This window comes from Atractosteus spatula, chromosome 12 (assembly GCF_055471065.1).
Source record: "Atractosteus spatula isolate fAtrSpa1 chromosome 12, fAtrSpa1.hap1, whole genome shotgun sequence".
Taxonomy (NCBI): domain Eukaryota; kingdom Metazoa; phylum Chordata; class Actinopteri; order Semionotiformes; family Lepisosteidae; genus Atractosteus; species Atractosteus spatula.
Window position 1 is genome coordinate 27,224,678 of NC_142717.1, and position 20,476 is coordinate 27,245,153.

General features: G+C 41.6%; 1 protein-coding gene across 3 annotated transcripts in view; it reads left to right on the forward strand.

Moving 5' to 3' along the window:
* cspg5b (chondroitin sulfate proteoglycan 5b) overlaps positions 1–20,476 on the forward strand; it is a 43,849-nt gene that overhangs the window by 8,188 nt on the left and 15,185 nt on the right. For all 3 annotated transcript variants that reach the window (XM_088928585.1, XM_088928583.1, XM_088928586.1), the window contains exons 2-3: positions 6,726–7,716; positions 19,854–20,042. In XM_088928585.1, the coding sequence (XP_088784711.1) occupies positions 6,726–7,716; positions 19,854–20,042 (1,180 nt within the window). The remainder of the gene's footprint in view (positions 1–6,725; positions 7,717–19,853; positions 20,043–20,476) is intronic.

Genomic DNA, 20,476 nt, shown 5'->3' on the forward strand with positions numbered 1-20,476 from the left:
TCATATTTACAAATCACAAATCTTCCAGTCTGATGAACAGAAGTCAATGCATGCTTTCATCATTTTCAGGATTGATTATTGCAATGCAGGGCTTGCTGCTGTATACAGACATGTTTATAACAAGTTGCGGCATGTTCAGAACTCATCTACTCAGATCTTAACTGAAATTAAATTCATGAGCATATTATACCTCTTTTTGCTTTTATTATTATTTTGACCCTCAATGCAAAGATTAAGATTTGTACATCCTGGAATAACATGTTGAGTGGAATGGTGGCACAATGGTTAGATCTGCTGTCTCACAGTGCTGGAACCCTAAGCTCAATTCCTGGGGTGCTATTTGTGTGGATGTGTTTGTGGAATCTACATTCTGGTAGGTTAATTGGCTTCTGGGAAAACTGGCTCTGGTGTGAGTGTGTGCGTGTTTATGTCTGTGTGTGCCCTGTGATGGACTGGCGTTCCACTCTGGGTGTAGCTTGCCTTGCATCCTTTGCTTTCTGGGATGGGCTCTGGCTCCCAGCAACCTTGTACTGAATAAATTGGTTAGACAATGGATGGATGGAAATAGCATGTTTTAGCTCTGAAGTTTGCTCATTTTTGTAAATGACTGATGCAAATGTATTTTTCTTGCATCCTGTGCCAAATGAAAAAAATGAAAAACCTGGAGAGTATGAGACCACTATGAAATCTTTGCTTACTTATATTTATTTTGGTCAAGGGCAGTTTGATTTGCTCCCAGAAATGATTGGAAATAATTCCCATTGGGGAATATTCTTTGTTTTTCTGTAAGCTCCTCCATTAAAGGAAAATTTGGAAGGTGCATGGAAAACATCTGTAGGATTTTGAAGCCAAATACCTTACAGATTCCAACATATATTGTCTAGGACTCCTCTGAGAAACCCTGCATTTCCCCTGCAAAAGGAGCCATACAGGACTTGGGTGTGTATGTGTCAATGTGGCAACACCCTCTGAGAGCATATATCTTCAAACGATAGTAACATGTGAGTAACAGTGTGCAGACCTCCACAATGTACAGTAAATGCCTTTTGTTATTAACCAGAGGAGGGAAGACTTGTGTCAGTGACTTTTGCTGTTCTCCTGGTGCCTTAGTCCCCAGAGTCCCCCCTTCTGTCCATCAGTAGAGAGCAGCTGCTTCATGCCAGTTCTTCATCTGCAACAAACAGAGCTCTGATGGAGCAGCTGTAATTTAACTCAATGGAAAGCGACCTGTCACACAACATTATAATCTGTAGGCTGTCTAGAGTGTGGAGTGGAACTTCATGCCTGCCTGGGAATGGACCTACAACAAAGACCCAACACTGGAGAGACCATGGCAGGACATTCAGCCCTCCTCCTGGACCTCCTTGATCCAAGGAGGTCGTTTATATAACTAATCTGGCAGGAGCAAGTGACCCTCATTAGAACCCATAGAGATGCTCTCCTGGCAGAGGGGATGTCACTGACTCATCGCTCCAGTCGCCTTCATTGCCACTGGCATGTGTCCACTTGTCATTAGCATTGCAGAAAATGTGTTTCAGTCTTAATACTGTGGGCATGGCTGGGCTGTATGAGCACTTCAGAAAGATTAGCTAAATTTAAATATTTGCTTGGCATACACACTTGGTTATATAATGATACATTATCATTAGGTGTGCCCACAACAGCTCTTCTATCTCAGCCAGATCTCTAGCATTGGCTTGTGTTCTGGCTGTTTATCTGAAATCAACTGTGACTCTGCCAATACAGTCTCTGCAGAATTTTGTGGAATAAGGTTGTGGGAACATTGGATATTTCCCCAGTCTGCATTTAGGGTTTTTTTGTTGGCCTGGTATTAATCTGTATCCCTAGGAGATTTTTATATAGTACTGTATATCACAGTACATGCACAATAGTATCCAAGGATCTTTGTTAGTTTAAAACTAAACATAAATATAGAATTCCACAACGCAATACATTGTATACAACACAGTTATTGTACTGTTATGCATCCTAGGGACATTAAAAAGTAGTAAAGGTCTATCTCCAGTGCATTCCTCCTTTTCCAAGCAATTATCGTAGAAGTAGTTGAGTTAATAAATGGAAAAGAGAGCATAAAAGATATTATGAAAATGATAAATGATATTACAAAAATAATGTTTGCTTTTTAAACAGCATTACAATGTACAGTATCAGCACAGATCAGCATTACAATGTACAGTATGCCTCATTTAAATTCTACATTGTCCTCTCTTAAAAACGTTCAGAGCCACCTGGCTAAAGTCAATCAATCAATCAATCAATCAAAGTTTATTTATCAAATGCACAACATTACAGCATGCAGCAGGAGTTGCTGGCAATGAAACATAGTTTCTACAAGCTCACCGGGGGTGAGGGGTAAAAATCACTAAATTAAGCTGATAAAATAAGGTTACATAATAATAGATAATAATGTAATAGAAATTGAATAAAATAAACTCAGCCAAAACTCAATATAAATAGACCTGCTTTGTGTCCATGGTTTATGCAATATAGTATGTCTAAGTAGTGCAGTATGCACAATACAGTGAAAACAGTATGTCCATGTAGCCATTATGGGTGATTTGCTAAAGGAGCTGCAGGTTGGCTGTTTAGCAGTCTTATTGCCTGGAGGTAGAAGCTGTTCCGTAATCTGTTGGACTATTCATATATTATGGTATTGCATTGGAGTTTTATGCTAAAACTGCAAGGTGTAAGTGGGATTTCTGACCACTTCGGTACCGTTTACCGGACGGTAGGAGAGAAAACAGTTTGTGACTGGGATGACTGGGGTCCTTGAGAATGGACCTGGACTTCTTGAGTAGCTGAGTAGATATCCTGGATGTTTGGTAGCTCACAGCCGGTAATGAGCTGTGCTGACTTCACCACCCTCTGCAGTACTTTGCAATCCCGATTGTGTCAGAGAAGTCCAGGTAGAGTGAATGCTTATCACTGCCCTTTCTCTAAATATTCCGGTTTGAAAATTTATTCAATGACAATGGCATTTAAATGAACAGCTTTGGTTGCATATGCATTCAAAGGAGAAGACTTCATGAGCATAGAGTAAAAACTGTTTTACCAAATGTGTTATGGGATGACGTTCACATGACAAGAGTCACAAGGCAAGCTTATATAATCAATCAACAATCTCAGAAAATGAGACAGACACAGCAAGAGTTTTAGGAACTATTGCAATCCCAAGAGGGATGTGGATAATATATTGTAAACAATAGAACATATTTCTACTGCACTCTAAATTTAAAGTAAGTATTATAACATTACTACCTACTATCATTACCTGTTTACAGCTGTGGTTGTTGACAACTCAGAGGGTAATATTGTTTAATACTATAATGGAGAACTGTCTTTAAAAAGGCAGCCTTACCTTTTTTAGGCACTTTTTTCAGAAGGTCACAGCAAATCCAATAATACGAAACTATTCAGATTCCAGCCACACATAAAAGGGTAAGGGCCAAGAACTGACATGGAGTTTGGACACGGGGTTATATTTCTTCTAAACGTTTTTACACACGTTCAAGAATATACACTTACAGAAATGCTTTCAGAGGAAGATCTGTAAAGTACATTAAGCCTTTGTCCTGTGGGAACAGAGTTGTGGAAGCTGGCTGAATGTTAGCTCTCCAACAGGCAAAGTGGACCAGCTCTGCAGACTGTGATGTGCCTTGTCTCCTCAAGAGTGAACTTACGCTTACTAATGAGGCAAGCTCTTTACACAATAAAGGCATAATAAATTACAAGGCTATAATAAGTATGTATAGTATGCACATCTCTTTAAATAAGTATAGTAATGCAGCTGTAAATTAAAAAAACAAAGAGTGCTCTTGATTTGATCCGGTTTTCATGAAAATTAAGGGACCTTTCTTTGATTGGTGGATCAATGGATCAGTACAGTGATGATCCCAGAGGATTTCATATCACTATGGGGGCAGACAAGAAGACATTTGTGTCATCTGCAGTGAGGAGACAGGGCATCTGTTGAGTGAGACATAGTGGTTGATGAGCTCTATGGGATGAAGAAACTGGGTGGTGACAGCTGCAGAGGTTCCTGCTTCCAGACAGCTTAGTGCAGTATAGGAACAATCACACTGTCTGTAATGCTAAACCGGTTCGACTTGTGCATTTTCCTGCCTTTGTCACCTGTTAAGCAGGGCTTCTACTTTCAACATCAAGGTGATGCTCAAAGGTGCTACGTATAGCTCTGCCTGCAGAAATAAGCCTCTGATGTTCTTGTATTTATTTGACATGCAAGGACAAATTGACAGAATCAATTTTCATATTAAATAAACGAAAGGCGGAATTAGACTAATAACTCTCATTATTAGTCACATTTTCCCTTGCTTTGCAGTCAGGCAGTCCCTCTGGAGTCAGTCTAAAACTACACAGGAATCTTCTGCATGCTGGATGCACACTCTGTCAAGCGTGCAAAAACGTTTGTGCTGTGATCGGCATTGCAAATGAAAATCATTAATATGCAATTTTGTGCATTCCTCCCCTCCGCCATGAGAATATGAAAACCATCACTAGATCTGATGTTTCTTAGCAGTCCAGGAGCAGAATAAACTGTCTTTAAATAAACATTGGAAAATATCGGTGACAACCTTTGGACAAAGGCGATTCACTAATGAGGTTTTAAAAATATGTATCTATTTTAATTTACTGTGAGTATAATCTTAATTTAGTTACACTATGGGGGGAAATGGCTTTTGGACAGTTTTTAATATTTGAGAATTATTCCAGCCAGGAAGTCAAGACAATGAGTGTGTAATTAAAAAAGAAACAGAAATTATACAAATGTGAATGCATGATAATGCATGAGTTTGTCTACATGTGCTGTGATTGTGGGTCTGTGTTAGTGTGTCAGTGTGCGTGTGTGTTCACTTTTTTATCCTATATCCAGTTCAGGGTGTCAAGAAGAACAGACCACTGAGGAGCTGTTAACCTGCTACAGCTCATCTGATATAAACAATAAAAGAACCAATTCTGTTGTTTCTCTTCAGGCCAGCACAGCTCCAACACTCAGTCGTAAATCTTAATCCTAATCCCAGATCTTTGCCATCAAACTGCATTAGTAAATTATTATCATTAATCCACATTTTGCAAGCAGCTTTATAAAGATACTAAGAGACAAAAATGGGCACATATGATTGACCCCTGTCAAAGAAGAATAAGGATTCTTTGTTTCATATTTTGTATTTTTTATTGTAAAGCATTAGTACAACAGCTACTTTCCTCTCTTAAAGTCAGTGCAGGGGCAGTTTGTTAATTTGTTTCATTCATCATCATCATCATCATCATTATTATTATTAAAAAGACAAGTCAATTTCAAAAGAATGTTAGCCTTCAAGGAGAGTCTTGATTACACTTGGATTGACACCTTTAATATGCATTTAATTGGTTCTGCTTTTATCGGTTCTCATCTTGGTGGCTCTTAGATTCTGGGTTTGATTCTAGACTGGAGCTTCTTCTGTGTGGAGTTTTGGATTGCACACTCCATTTTAACGTTAGCTGGTCCACCTTAGTCCCACCTTCCAAAGACACGCCTACTAGGTTAATTAGTGTCTCTACATTGTCTCAGGGCATTTGTGTCCTGCAGCACACTGGCATGCCATCTACAGCATGGACCTGTCTTTAGACCTATGTTTGCCTGGTTAGGCTTCAGCTCACCACAGCTCTATAGGATTACGTTGCTATGGAAATGACTGAATGGATGGCGTTTTTCACTATGCCATTAAATGTAACAGTTTATTTGAACAGCAGCACATCAAGTGCAGTTTTTTAGAATGAAAGCTTTAGGCTTCTGTGATTGCTCTCTCGTTAATATCATAGGGCAAACTTCATCTTTAGTGTCCAGTAGGATTGAAATGGTCTATTATTTATGCTGATCTCAGTCCGAATATAAGCAAGTAACAAACAAGAGGAAGCCTTTCACAACATCATGCTCATGAGGTTAATATTAATTCATTTAAGTCATTTTTTGAAGGATTACAGACAATATCAACAACATGGATGAGCAGTGTATTTTAAGACAATGGGTTAATAAATTATAAATGGAAGCAATTACCCTTCTAATATCTGATCTGTGCAAAAGATTAACTAGAAGTTATTAATTCATGAATACTCTATAAAGTTTGTTAATGTATGTATATAGTGTTATTTGCAATCTATTTATTCTAGGTGTTATTTGCCACCTGTTTTCAGCCAAAAATGCACTTGTGGTATTTGTGTCCCCAAGCAGTCTTTTGCTGTTAACCTGAAGAGGTCTGTAGCCTGACATTGTCAATTCCATGCTGGAGATTGACATATCTGACATATCTGAATGCAATTCTGACCTCAGAGGTTATCTTGACTCCAGCATTTTCCAGTCAAGCCTACAGTACATGATGTGTGTACTGTATATATAATATATAGACAGTCTGATCCAATGTAGTACAGCAGTGGTAATTAAATTCCAGTTACCTTTCAATAGGTCTGCTGGCCTTCTTAACGGTTTAATCAGTCGATCATTTTTGACTGGTTTAATCAGTTAAATCATTTTAATATTCCAGGAGCTAGCTGCACTAAATCTGACCTGTGCTGGAACAGATTGTCTTATGCAGTATTCAACTGTGTTCCAGGGAGTGAGCAGTCCATCTGCCTTCTCCTGAAAGGAGGTGGGTTGGAGCGTGGCGTGGCCAAAGTCCTGCAGCTAATGTGGCATGTTTCCATTGCAGGCCTCTCCCTGGAGGGCAATGCCACTCAGACGGCCAGCAAGGCTAATGGCTCCTCTCTGTGTGTGGGATGCCAGGGAAGTGTGGATGCTGCCAGGGAGAGTGAGCTGGTGGCTCCGGTGACTGGCTCTGCCAAGCCCTTTGCGTTGGCCCTGCGGAGCTCCCGGCGTCCTAGAGAGGGCCGGGAGGATCTGGGGAGTGGGGATGGTGGGTTCGGAGTTCTGGGAGAAAGTGCCACTACCGCCCCCCTTAGCCAAGGTGGGGGAACAGCATCACCAGGCCTAACCGAGATCAGCCCCGACTCGGCAGAGAAGGACCACCTACTGGAGGTGCAGCCGGGGGGAGGGCTGCCCACAGTGCCCAGTTCTGAGATCCTGTTGGACTTTAAGGGGCAGGACGAGGAGGTCGAGCTCTTGCACACTGACCCACCCTGGCAGGGAGCCAAGGGGGATGTGGATTTCACTGTCTTCTTTGAACAACAGTCCACCTCTCCTCCTGCCCGGCCCCCCTCCACCACCCCCCGCGATGTCCTTACAGTAGAATACTACGACCCCTCGGCCCACGCCCGGGAACTCCCAACGCCATCCCCCGAGCCGGCCGCCCATGAGCTGCAGGGCCAGCCCACCTCCTGGTCCCTGCCCGACGGCTATGACTACCTCACGCCCTACGAGGAAAGCTACTCCACCACTGAGCTCTACCCCGACGAGGACCAGTTCACCACGGTGGACCTGCAGGACGAGAACGACCCCAGCCCGCCCCCCTCCCCCTCTCCCTCTCCCAGTACCGGGCCCCCCGAGGACATGCTCCCCAGCGGGGCTGAAGAGGTGGAGTCTCCTGCCATGCCAGGTGTCCCAGGAGCAGCCAACGCCACGGAATGCCGGGTGGGCTACGTGCGGCACAACGCCACCTGCCGCTCGCTCTGTGACTTCTTCCCCAGCTACTGCTTCAACGGGGGCCAGTGCTACCTGGTGGAGGGCACAGGCGTCTTCTGCAGGTAAGGGCACAGCAGCGTGTGGCAGCATCCCTTCCAGAGATAGAGACAACCCGTCACACGCCTGCTTCACAGACACCACATAGCACACGAGCACATGAACATCTTGGAGCTGAAAACGGCTCTGGTGAAGGACTAGAGGGATGCAGAAAAACAATCTTTTAGCAACAAAAACAATCAGTTGCAGCTGACGAGCTCGCTGGAGATACATGTCGCTTACTGACATATATTTGTGTCATTTCGGCATTACTATCTTTCTGGAAGACAGCAGCTGAAATCCACAAGTCCATCATATGAAGATCTTTTTTTAAAATAATGCTGTCAGTTCCATGTGCATGATGACATTTAAAAATCACAAAAATGCGTAAAAGTTTTTTTTTAAATTTTGGTCTGAGTGGTATGTCAAGCAGTATCATAATCAATCAGTTTCAATCATATATAGTATAGCACTTCTCTGAGCCAAGCATCCTCAAGGCACTTTATTTAAATTATACATTAAAACACAGTACAGTGTACAGAATATTTAATAAAAACACATACATGAAAACATAGACATTAAAAGAAAGACATCGATTAAGAATTAAAGGGCATTGAAAACATATGACTCAACTTCTCTCCTATTTTGGAATTTCAGAAGATCTCCAGCTTTGATCTCTGCTCTGATAAATCTGCTTACAATTAATTAATTTGCATTTATTTAGAAGTGGGAGATTTAAAGTTAGGTTCATGTGGATTCTATAGGACTTCTGCAACAGTCATGGATAGAGTGGATTCATGTGCTAGACACACTTACTGTAGTTCATGGTGGATTGAACTCACTGTTCTTGTCTCTGCCTTTTGTTCCTACTAGCTTTCAAAAACAAGCTATGGTGAATTGAGAACAGCTTATTTTCTGGTGCTGTACACTTACACTGGAAGCCACGTTTCGAGCTCTTGAGCCAAATATGTTTAAAAGCTGCAATGCTGAAATTTGAGCACTACAGGAAATCAGACAGTGTGAGCACAAAGCGTTGGTCCTACAATAAATGTGTCTGTGGTATGTCCTACAGAGTCACACAGGGGTGCAGTTTAAGAATCTCCTTGACAGCAATGTAACCTGCAGAGGATAAGGGGTATTCAGGTCCTTTTCAAAAGGATGTTCATAACTACACCAAACTATGTTATGCATTAAAATTCCCCATTCCACTAGTCCTCACCGATAGTGCTTTGTAATGCACAGGATTATGTCTAGTTGAGTCGGGGCTGGGACCCTGGCTATCTGCCAGGTTCTCCAGTTTACTCCCACCCTCCAAAGACGTACTGGTACGTTGACTGCCTTCTGGTAATGTTAGCCCTGGCGTGAATGTGTGCTTGTTTGTGTCTGCGTGTGCCCTGTGATGGACTGGCGTCCTGTCCAAGGTGTTTCCCGCCTTGTGCCCGTTGCCGGCCAGTCTAGGCTCCGGCCTCCCTGTGAGGCTGTATTGGATAAAGGGATGAGAAAATGGATGGATGGAGTTTTGGATATCTATCTTCTGGCCTCCAGCATTGTAGCGCCCTGTACCACGCCAGGTGGGGAATAGCCAAAGCCTTAAAACAGAGTCTGAGAGATGACAGCTTGACATGACAGTAAAGGAAAAGCAAGATAGGCTTTAATGGGAAGAGGAAGTTGGAGCTCAGAGGGGTGTAAAAAATAGATGACTTCCTGAGCTCACAATCTCATTTAGCACTCTGCTGTCCTAATAACCCTTTATAAACAAGTTTACAATTCAGGTCAGTAAACAAGAGTCAGAAGGAGAGTCACTATTTTGTACACCTACTCCAGATAGAGCACAGCAGGATTGTGAATCACTGGCTTGTGTTGTGTGAGCTGAGTGAGACAGGTACAAGCATGGCCTGTTTTGGAGATTGGATAATTGTGGATGTGAAAATGGCCGCTTGTTATGTTAGGGGTGTGCTGAAGAGATCAATCTACAGTCTGCTGTGCTTTTGTGAATCCAGAGCCTGAGACATGAGATTAGCTGAATCACATTGGACCTCCACAGTGCATAGATCCAAGGTGGTGAGTCTATGCCAGCATCTGCAGTGCCTGTCTGGGCTGCAGCTGAATTTGTTCAAAGGGTGTGAATGCAGGATGAATATCTGGATTCATTCAGAGCTCTTAGGCCAATTTCTTCAATCAGGGGTCTCCCTCCATGATGCTGGAGAGCCCAAATTCAGCAGGTTTTGTAGGTCACTATTAAATCATTAAGTTCAGAAGATCTGGAACAATTTAAATTGTAATCAATGAAAGCATGGGATTTTTCAAATATTCAAATATTTTAAAGATCATCTGCATCCAGAATCTAAGAGTGTTAAACCCCTCGAGATCTGCGTTTTCTTACTTGAACTGATTGGATTGTTTTGTGGATACCAAGAGAGGAAATGTCCTACAATCTATCACTCCAAATCACGTCCAATCAGATGGACGTGATTGCACGTCAAACAGACAGATTGCAAGATAAAAAAAATCCGAACTTGACAGTATAGCAGTGCTAGAAAATCACTGCATTTGTACCCTCTTTGCTCTGACTTTAATACCAACGTAACTTGTAGAGCACAGCAGACTACACAGCAGAAGAGACATGAACTGCCCATTACCCCATTCTCACAGAGCAAGGATACTGCAGGGTCATGTGGAGAGAATCTGCGAGTATGTGAGAGTGTATGTTTAATGTGATGATTGCACCAGTACCGTTCAGGTCCTCGAAATGCGTGGCTCCATGGAAACCAAAATACAGCCCTCTTATCTACTTATCTGAGCCTCTCTTTTACTCTGTGTCTAACAACATAATCAGTTCAACAAGATTCCGCATTCTCATCAGCACCAACAGCTGCTCAAGAACAACTTTGATTGTAATACAGCCATCTTTCTCAAACTCAGATTCAAAGAGCTTTATTGATTTAACTGAGGAATTTGTGACTACTGCAATAACAATTAGTTAACATTTACAATAGTATTTTTACAATGGTATTTATATTTGTTCACTTTTTTGCTCTCTCTAGTAAAGACCTCTTTTTATGCCATTTCAAATTTTCTGTAAAATATAGATCAAGTGAGGATTCTGAAACATTTACATCCTCTTGGTGAAGTTCCAAAACTTGTAAGCCATTATTGCAACAGTATACAGTGTACACTCTCTCGTAGTCAGTATTATGATGTTATAAGCTTGACATAATACATAATAACTAATACAGACGCTTCTAATTTTTACATTTCATTCCAAATAATTCCATCATTTCAACATAAACAGTTAAAGGCGTTAATACTCATACCGGTGTCTTTCCTTTGAGTGCCTATGTCTTTCTTGAGTACTGAGAACAAGACACTCTATCCCATAACCCTCACTGCATCAGTGGAGAAGAGCTCTACAATGTTCACTAAGTCTGCCTGCATCCATCACAATGAAGCACAAATAGCTCTTAATTTGGGCAATTTAATTTAGGTGCTTCCTGAACTCTTACCAGTGCGTAAGGGCTTTGCTTGCCTGTGTGAGGAGGGTGACTGCTGGTGGGTCAGAAATAAGATACAGAATCCAGAGGAGAACACTGCGTTGCAGTCACAGCCAGTCCTGCATGTCCTGAATGAGAAACCAGTGTGTTGTGAAATTACCTGTGCCCATTGTACCAATTACACTGTGCAGTGCGTATGGGAAAGTGGGCGATATTTATTGAGAGTCAGAGCAGGGGAAATCCAATAAAATTCCAATAAAACTGCGATGGCAGTATGCAGTTATGCCTGCACCTCAATTATAGTATCCCCTGAGAAAATAAAATCAACAAAAGATGTGAATGAACCCGCCCAGCCATATGAAGCTGATTCCCTGGCTTCTTTCAAGAAACAGCTGGATAAGATCCTTGGATCAAGCTACTAAGTACCAAGTGGACCAGATAGGTCAAATGGCCTCCTCTTATTTTTAACTATTATTGTGTTCTTATGGACGGGCTTTCAATTGTATTTTCCTTCATAATAATAATTATTTACACTTATATAGCCCTTTCTGGACACTGCATTCAAAGCGCTTTACAGAGTTTTTGGGAGATTATTGGGAGGCCATAAGTGGTAAAGTGCTGGCCCCTCTAACACCTCTTCCAGCAGCAGCCTTATTTTTTCCCAGGAGGTCTCCCATCCAGGTACTGACCAGGCTCACACCTGCTGAGCTTCAGTGGGCTTCCAGTTGTAAGTTGCAGGGTAAATATCCTGCAAATAATAGGGTAGGCTGCTGGGAGATGGCAAATATCCTGAGGAATATTCAGTTTCTCTGGGTGTGGATGAAGGGGTGAGTTTTGGTGGGGCTTTGTAAACAGAGACAACAGAGGGAAGAGAGGGCCTCCGGAAAGCCCTTGAAAGCTATTCTCTGCAGCAGCAGGTAAGACAGCGGCTCGAGAGCCCCAGGCACACAGTGTGATCAGAAGAAGATCGGGGTCCCGGGGTGCAATGGAGCACTACATAAAGGAGATCTAAATCAGGGAGAAGTCGAAGGAGGATCACAGAGAGAGGTGCTATTGGATATTTGGAAATGGAGATCAGCAGTAAGGAGCGGGAGGGATTGAGAGAGGGGAGTGAGGAGGAGAGGGAGAGTTAGAAAGAGACGTAGTACAAATGACAGAGGGAGTGTGTTTTTAAGAGGGGGAGGAGGGCCAGTCACTCCATTACTCATCCTTTCCTGAAAAGGAGGGGGGTAATGGAGAAGACAAGACGTTCTGCCCCCCTCCTCGCGCACCCAGCTCCTGCTCAGACCCCGGTCCCTCCACGCCGACAGACAGCACCCTGCACAGGAGCACCTCTCCTAGACGAGAACCTGCCACGCAGCCCACATTGTTTCCACACAGCTGCTTCTTTTCCTTCCAGACGTGCTAAACACGTGTCTCGTTTCTCCACCAGACTTTGTCAGTGGCAAACCGACAAAAGATGAAGTGCTGTTTGTGCATCAGCTTTCTCAAGGTTCCAGGCTGCCTTGATGTCTGTAGTTTTGTGCTGTTGCTCAGCAGCGAGATTGGTGGTAATTGGTGGTGGCAGAGATGTATAGTGCCTTTATACTGCCAGCACTAACTCTGATGACTTTTCCATCATTTCCAGCACGCGGTCACACGGATATAAGAAAGACCCCTAAAAGTAAAGTTTTTAATGGCTGTGTTCTCAGCGACACGCACATTCACAGCAGCTTTGTAAAGGGAGCAGAAAGGACTCCGACACATACCTGGCTGAGTGGAGTAACCTCTGGCAGGGAAAACATTCATATTTGTTCGTGCAGTTTATACACAGGATGTGTCTCTGCACTGACAGTAAAAAATTCTGCTGAGGGGAGAGGGGGAGGGTGATCTGGCTTTTTTGAGTCAGAAGTTGGCAATGTGATTTTTCAAAGCTTCTCCTGAAATGAAGTGGATAACTCCATAATAATGTTTTTATGCCTGTGACCAGTTTTTTTTTTATTTCTCCAGCTATATAATTTGTCTTGCTAGATTTTCACCTTACAAGTTGTAATACTCTTTCCACAGAAGCAGGAAAAACTTCTGATCTGAAACAAAAATATTTTTTAAATCCCCAGAAAATGTTTTTTTACGGTATATGTGAAACATGTCAAACTTTAGAACAAGAGATGACAACTTGTAAAAAGAAGTAAAATGGGAGTATTTTTGTTGGTGTTTTTACTTTAAACATAGTTTGGGAAGATTGATAGTCACTAATTTTGTGTTATGAAAAGTAATTGCAAAAGCAACGGTTCAGTAGATTTTCCACTTAACTGAAGTACAGTTTGTAACTGCTGTTCTCATATTAGATTCCTTTGAGCACAACCTGAACATTGTTGCACACGCACCAGTCTCCTTTTCAACGATAAAAAAATTAACAATACTTATCAAACTGGACAAGACAAATGAGCCTTGTTATAAAGCTTATGACTTTGTTCATGTTATTTATTCATTCTTTATATCTAACTTTGGTTTATTGTATTTTTCCTGGTCATTTAGAAAACAGGAAGCTTCAATCTGTTCTCTGTTTTTCCTTTTCTTTCTGGAAATATAAAGAGAAAAAACAGCCACAAAAATTAATTGACTCAGCTCGGCAGTGTCTGCCAGCGTGGAAAGAAAATGATTTCATCCAGACTGGGCTGATATTCTTGATGTGTGTGTGTTGGTGTTTAAGATGAGAGCAGCTTGATTTAATTACAGGGAGTTGCTGATTGTGCAGTGCAATGACACTTGGGCTCTCTTGAGCCCTCACTTAAGGAGAGTCAAATCAAACTGCAACCATCACTGGCAACCACAATGGGCTAGGGCCAGGGGCCATTTCCATACCCCAGAGGCCCCTGTGTGAGAAGAGCCAGGAGATCACCAGCCGATACTGTTCACTAATCATGATTATGCAGTACTACCCATGCATGCAGATAGCAAAGCATCAGCTAGTCTGATAATCGCTGGAAAGGTGCCACGTACTGTAGGTCTCCATTAGGTTTGTCAGCTGTATCATGGGATTCTGAAACAGTGATTATGATTTTACATTTACATTTATACAGTCCACCTCTCTCTGTATATTTCTCAATCTTTTTTATTGAAGTTTTTGAAACGATGCAGTTCAAGACCACCCAAAGCACTGTGGTCCCACCTGCCCACTTTTTCACACAAATGGTCATTAATTAATTTACCATTCTGTCAAAGATGTCTTTAAATAATTACGGAGGGGTGCATTCTGCAGCAAGGAATATACCTTAGTCATATCAGGTGTGTGGGAGTTGCTGTCCTAATTGGAGCTGTTATTTTTAAATTATATATCTACTTCTCTCATAGTCAGAGAATAAGCACTGTGTATCCCCCAAGATGTCTGATAATCAAAATGTTCTGGGAGCTGTGCTGTCTCTGCCACCAATCAGTATCACAGAGCAAGAGATTTTCATGCTTTTCCATTTCTATTCATGAGTGAGTGATTTGAATCATCTGTTCACTCCAGTGCTCTGTAGTTAGAATCACCTGTCTTTTTGTATCCAAATGGCCTCCTTTGGGCACCTTGTGAAGTTATATTCATCTACCCCTTAGTTCAAGAAAAACTTCTTTGTATCCATTTACTGTAAATAATTTTCAGATAATGCAATTCATATTTAAAATGACATTTTCCTTGTTTTCAATCAGACCTACACATTAAACATATAATTCCCTGCCTTCAGAACCACAACATTGTGGTTCAACAGTCTTTAGTCAGTGAGGCTGCAGCCCCGCAGGACTCCAGCACAAGAGTGTTTATCAGTGGTCTAGACTCTGTGTCTTTTGCAGAAGGAGGACAGTACCAATGTCTCCTGAAACAGAAAAGCAATTAGTTGGATATAACTTCAGTCTTCTGTGTAGACATTCACTGGTCTGCGTTAACTTTGTTTTTTTTGTAAAAATCAGTGACCTGATTCAATGAATTCCTAATCCTGCTTTTTTGCAGGGATCAATATATACAGTTGGTATAGTGGATACTTCGACAGAGGGAGTTAACTGAACTAATTGTCTGTCCTCTGTGGTTAATAGCAAATTCTACAGAAACCAAGAGAATTTACACATTTCTGTTAGGATTTATCTGCCCACGAGATGTTGTGGACCTTGATTTATGTCACAGTTCTGTCTACAGATTTTCTTACCAATGAATAAGATGGATTAAAGATGGATTTCAAAAAGATCCCTGGACATTGACAGACCCCTAGAGTGCCATATCACCCCTTCCCCCACTTTGCATGGTCACTCTTGGGACCATCTGTCCTGCCTGTGGTTCCAGACATGTCCCGTAATCACTTGAAGAGGTTAACTCCATGAACTGCCCCCCTGCTGCCAAACAACGCTGTAAATGAAGGGCAATCTGCTGGTATCTGAGATGCCAACCAGCTCCTGTGTGCTCATCAAACAGAACGCCTACACATGAGAGTTTACATGGCTAACTCTGCAACAGACTGTGATTTGGATATTCTATATTGCCAAGTCTTTCCTCTGCATTTTTATTTGTTTCACTTTCAGTTTGCTTTCCCCCCTAGTTTTAGGAATAGATATTATTTTATAATAATAATACCTTCATAACTGTGTATGCAGGCAGTTGCTAAAGGGAATAGTGAGCTCTGAATTGCAACCTTTGTGGGTTTAAATCCCAGCATTTCTATTATGTCCTTGAAAAGGTACTTCACTCAAATCTACCAGTACATTGTCCAGCTGTATACGTTTAAGTAAGGAAGCAAGGGTGGAAATGTAAGTATATTCAATCATTTTGGATAAAAGCAACAGCCACATATATTAATTAATACTAGAAGAAGTAAGTTGAGCCTCACATATTTAAATATTGAAATGTTTTGTTAAGTGTTGTTTTACACCAGTGCTGCATATTTAAGGGTACTATGTATGTATGCTGGCCCTCAGGAGGTTGTGCTGATGAATTTTTTCAATTAACAAACTGCTGTGGGGGCATATGAGTGAAAAGGGGGCCCAAGGTGATCTGCGTTCTTATGAAAACAGATTGATGCAGTGGCTCACACAGGATTTGAATTTTGTACTGAAGAAAATAAAGCTTGTTGTTTTTGGAATACAGACCACTGAGTTTGAGTCTACACTAGCTCCATTTCACCCAGAGCGTTTTTCAATGTATTCCATTTCTCCCCTTCATGAATAAATAAATGAACAGAGCTTTTGTTTATGAAAGCTTTTCATGTTTTCTTCTGTTATTATTTATCCCTCCTGTATGAGTCATACGTATGGTCATCATTGGCCGAAGCCACAGGCTGCCTTGGCGTCCCATCTAAATGACGGTGTACACTTAAAAACCCAGATTAGGCAAAACTTGACTCAAGCTATAAGGCACAAAAATGTTGATGCGTGTGTCTTAGGTGTTGTGCACACAGGCGGGACTATACATGTGTCACTGTGGTACTGACAGATCCATTAAAAATATCCACACCAGGGTTCTGTTTTAACAGCTACCAGCCAAGGAACTAGATGCTAGATGTAGTGATGCCTGTGCCCTTAAAGATGAAAATATTTCAGTGATGTCTGTTCTGCCAGTGTTGTTGTGTACTGAGGGCTCATTTACAGCTCTTTGATTGCTTGTTTTTCTTGGCTCATTTTTCATTGATAGTTTCTGGTCAGAATTCCAAATAGTGACAAAATAGAAATGAATAAACATTAAAATGAATTTAAAAGATAACACTTAGCATGCCACATGTTACCACTGTGATCCAAGATGATTACACACAAATCTATCTACCAGCCATGGTTTTGGAGTGTTTTTGCATTTCAGGTTTTATAGTGAAAAACAGGAAGTAATACTTATTTTTATTATAAAATAAGCTGGAGCATATGCGGTAGAGATTCTGAAAATATCTTCTTAACCCTTGAAGACCACAGTTCCTCATCAATTGTAGAGTGTCTATAAAGACCAGGATTTTCTTCCTGCTGTTGCACAGACAATTGTCACCAGCCAAGATGGCACTAGGCCATCTAGTCAAGCACAGAAGCTGTAGTGCTTTGGTACATCAAAAATAACCTGACACCAGAAGGGACCATGAGGAATCTGGTGCAACAGCAAACAATATGCTAGAAAACATTTATCATCCACAGAGAATCAGAGGGAACAAGTGGAAACTACATGGAAGTGTATTCAAAACCAACAACAGGAGGCACTTCCTTACCCAAAGGAAGGGAGTCTGAACCAAGTTCACCCATATTGTTGAAACCGATACCCTGGCATCTTTCAAGAAATGGCTGGATGAGATCCTGGAAAAACTGAGTACCAGCTAATGGCCTCCTCTAGTTGGTAACCATTTTATGTTTTGAAAAGGAACAAGCTACTCTGCCCTGTTCCTGTTCCTGCTATTAACTGCAGACCTGCCTTGTAATTTCTCTCAGATGTCCGGAGAAACAGGGTAAACAGGGCTGGGGGACGAGTGGCTAAACTCTGTGTGGTCAGACAGCCCCAGAAGCAGGATCAGATAGTCCAGAAAGTAGAACTTAGAGCAGACGCCTCTTCGTGAGGCTTCCATTTGACTTGGCTATCTCTGTGTGTATTGTTTGTAGTTACAGCACTTATTTATGCTGAAGGAGTGTGTGTGCGTGCAGAATAAAAAATAAATAAATTAAGTGTCACAATATGTAATAATAATAATTAACCACAGCTAATAGCAGGGTTCATTAAGGGGTTTGTATGAACATTGTGTTATTCGGAAGGAATTTGGTGTTCGGCAGTTCTGTTTTATACCAAGAGCCTCAGCCATTAGAACCACAATGACAAGTGATTGAGTTGAGAATTCTGCACACGGGAAACCTTTTTTTGGGAGTGTAAGGCACAGTGCACCTAAGAGACACTAAACAGATGCCAGACTAATTACTTGTTGTGCCGGAGGTTTGCGAAGTTCTGAATTCTGTGTAATTCCTTTGCAAATTCCTTATCCGCTTAATTTAGGATCATTTGCAGACTTGACTAGTTTACTTCCAATACCAGTATCTGTGTCATTGATATAAATAAGGAAGAGCTGTGGTTCTTTTACAGATGCCTACCACCAGTGTTTTGAGAACCAATCTTTTATGAGACACCTTTAACAAATGCCTTCTGAAAGACAAAATATACTATAATATCATATTCATGTCTACTGCCATTTGTTCAAAGAATTCTAACAAGTAATTTAAGAAAGGCCTACCATTTCTAATTCCACGCTGGCTTTCCCCAGATTCTTATTTTCATAGCTATAATAAATTTGTGAACAGCCATCTAGTTGTAATGATCTTTCTTTAACCATACTATGTAACGGTAAGTAATAACAAGTAAGACTTGTTTCAGTAATGCTGCAGTGTTTTACTTTAGTATCAAGACTGCTGATATTTTTTCCTTAAGTGCTATAGGTATAACACCATCAGGCTCTGGGGACTTGTTTAAGTGCTTTTATTACTTGTAACACTTCCACCACGTTTATCCAACTATTATTTAACACAGAACCTTGCCTCAACAGTCTGAGGCATGCTGTTGATTTCTTGCTTGGTGAAAACCTTGGTGAACCGGTCATGTAATACATCAGTTATTTCCTTTTCACTTTCAAATGTTTCCCATTATTATCTCCCAGACAGTTTACCTTACCCTTTACTGTTACTCTGCTGTTCTAACTGAAAAATACCTGTGCTTGTATTTCGTTAAGCTTAATTTCTTTAGGTTGATCCTGTTAATTTCTGAGCATTTTATAAAGTGCTTTCTTTCACCTTATATTTTTCCTAATTAAAGCATTAATCCTTTTGGTCGACTTCTTTCTAGCCTTTGATTTACTTATTCTTGGAATTAACCATTTATGTGCTTGAAGCAGAAACCTTTCAATCTGTTGCTGTCCATTCTTTACTGATTCCATATCTGTCTTGCCTGTTCTACTCCTTTTAAGCTCTGTCTTTAGCTTCCTTCCTGCTTTCCCGAAACTGTTAACCTTAGTTTCACAGCATACTACATTATGATCATATAATAATCACATTTGCCTAACGGTCTCTTAGCTCTTTTTCCCTCATTCTGTTTTGATTGTTTGAAGCAAACTGGATCAATTCTGACTTTCTGACCTCTAATTGGTGCTCTGACAAATTGATTAAGAAGGCAGTCATTAATCATGTCTGCCAGTATACTATAGCTGCTGACATCCATTATGATATTTCCCTGTCTGTGTGAAGAGAATTGAGATTGCCCACTATAACCACTTCTTCCTGTACACATTCATTCCTCAATTTGGTATGTAAGACTGCATTATAATTAGAGTTTGAATTTAGCCGTTTGTAGCATACTTCTAAAACCATGCTCTCTGAATGTCTAGCTCATTTAGATTCTGAGACCCTTGATTCCTCTTGGTTAGGTTCCTGTGCCTGAATGCTCTTTTTGATATATTAAATTTCCACAACATACTATTAACAGTGCAATCAGACATTCTTATGTTCTTATCAGAAATCCCACAGACATCTGGCACAGGCAATGTATGAGAATCCTGAGGAGCTGTGTCTGTAACTCCAAGGGGGATCTAATGCTCTCTTTTCACCTCTCCTTTTTCACCCTCCCTCCCTTTCTTTCATATCCCTCCTCTCTCTGCATCTCCCTTTGTTATCCTTCCTCTTCCCTGGTCCTCTCCTGCTCTCCGTCTCCCTCCCTGCAGGTGCAATGTGCAGGACTATATCTGGCACAAGGGCTCCCGGTGTGAATCTGTCATCACCGAGTTCCAAGTGATGTGCATGGCGATTGGGGCCGCCGCTCTTATGGTGCTGCTGCTCTTCATGATCACCGTCTTCTTCGCCAAGAAGCTGCATCTGCTCAAGACTGAGAACAGCAAGCTGCGCAAGCGCAGGTGAGTCCCCAAATCCCAACTCTGAGGTGGGACAAAAGGGACGAGAATAGGGAAGGAGAGGGAACACAGGGAACAGGAAAGACAGCTCTAGAAGAGGGGTGAAGGATGATGAAGTGAAATGGGAGTGAGATGAGGGTAAAAGGAGAGGAGGGTTGCAGTGAAGAGTGAGGGTGAAAAGGGAGGAGTGCAAAGAAAGGGAACAGAGAGCACTGGAGGGTGGCGAGTAGTAGTAGAAGTAATAATAATAATAATTGCTTACACTTATAAAGCTCTTTTCTGGACACTCCATTCAAAGCGCTTTACAGGTAATGGGGACTCCCCTCCACCACCACCAATGTACAGCCCCACCTGGATGAAGCGATGGCAGCAATAGCGCGCCAGTACGCTCACCACACATCAGCTATCAGTGGGGAGGAGAACAGAGTGATGAAACC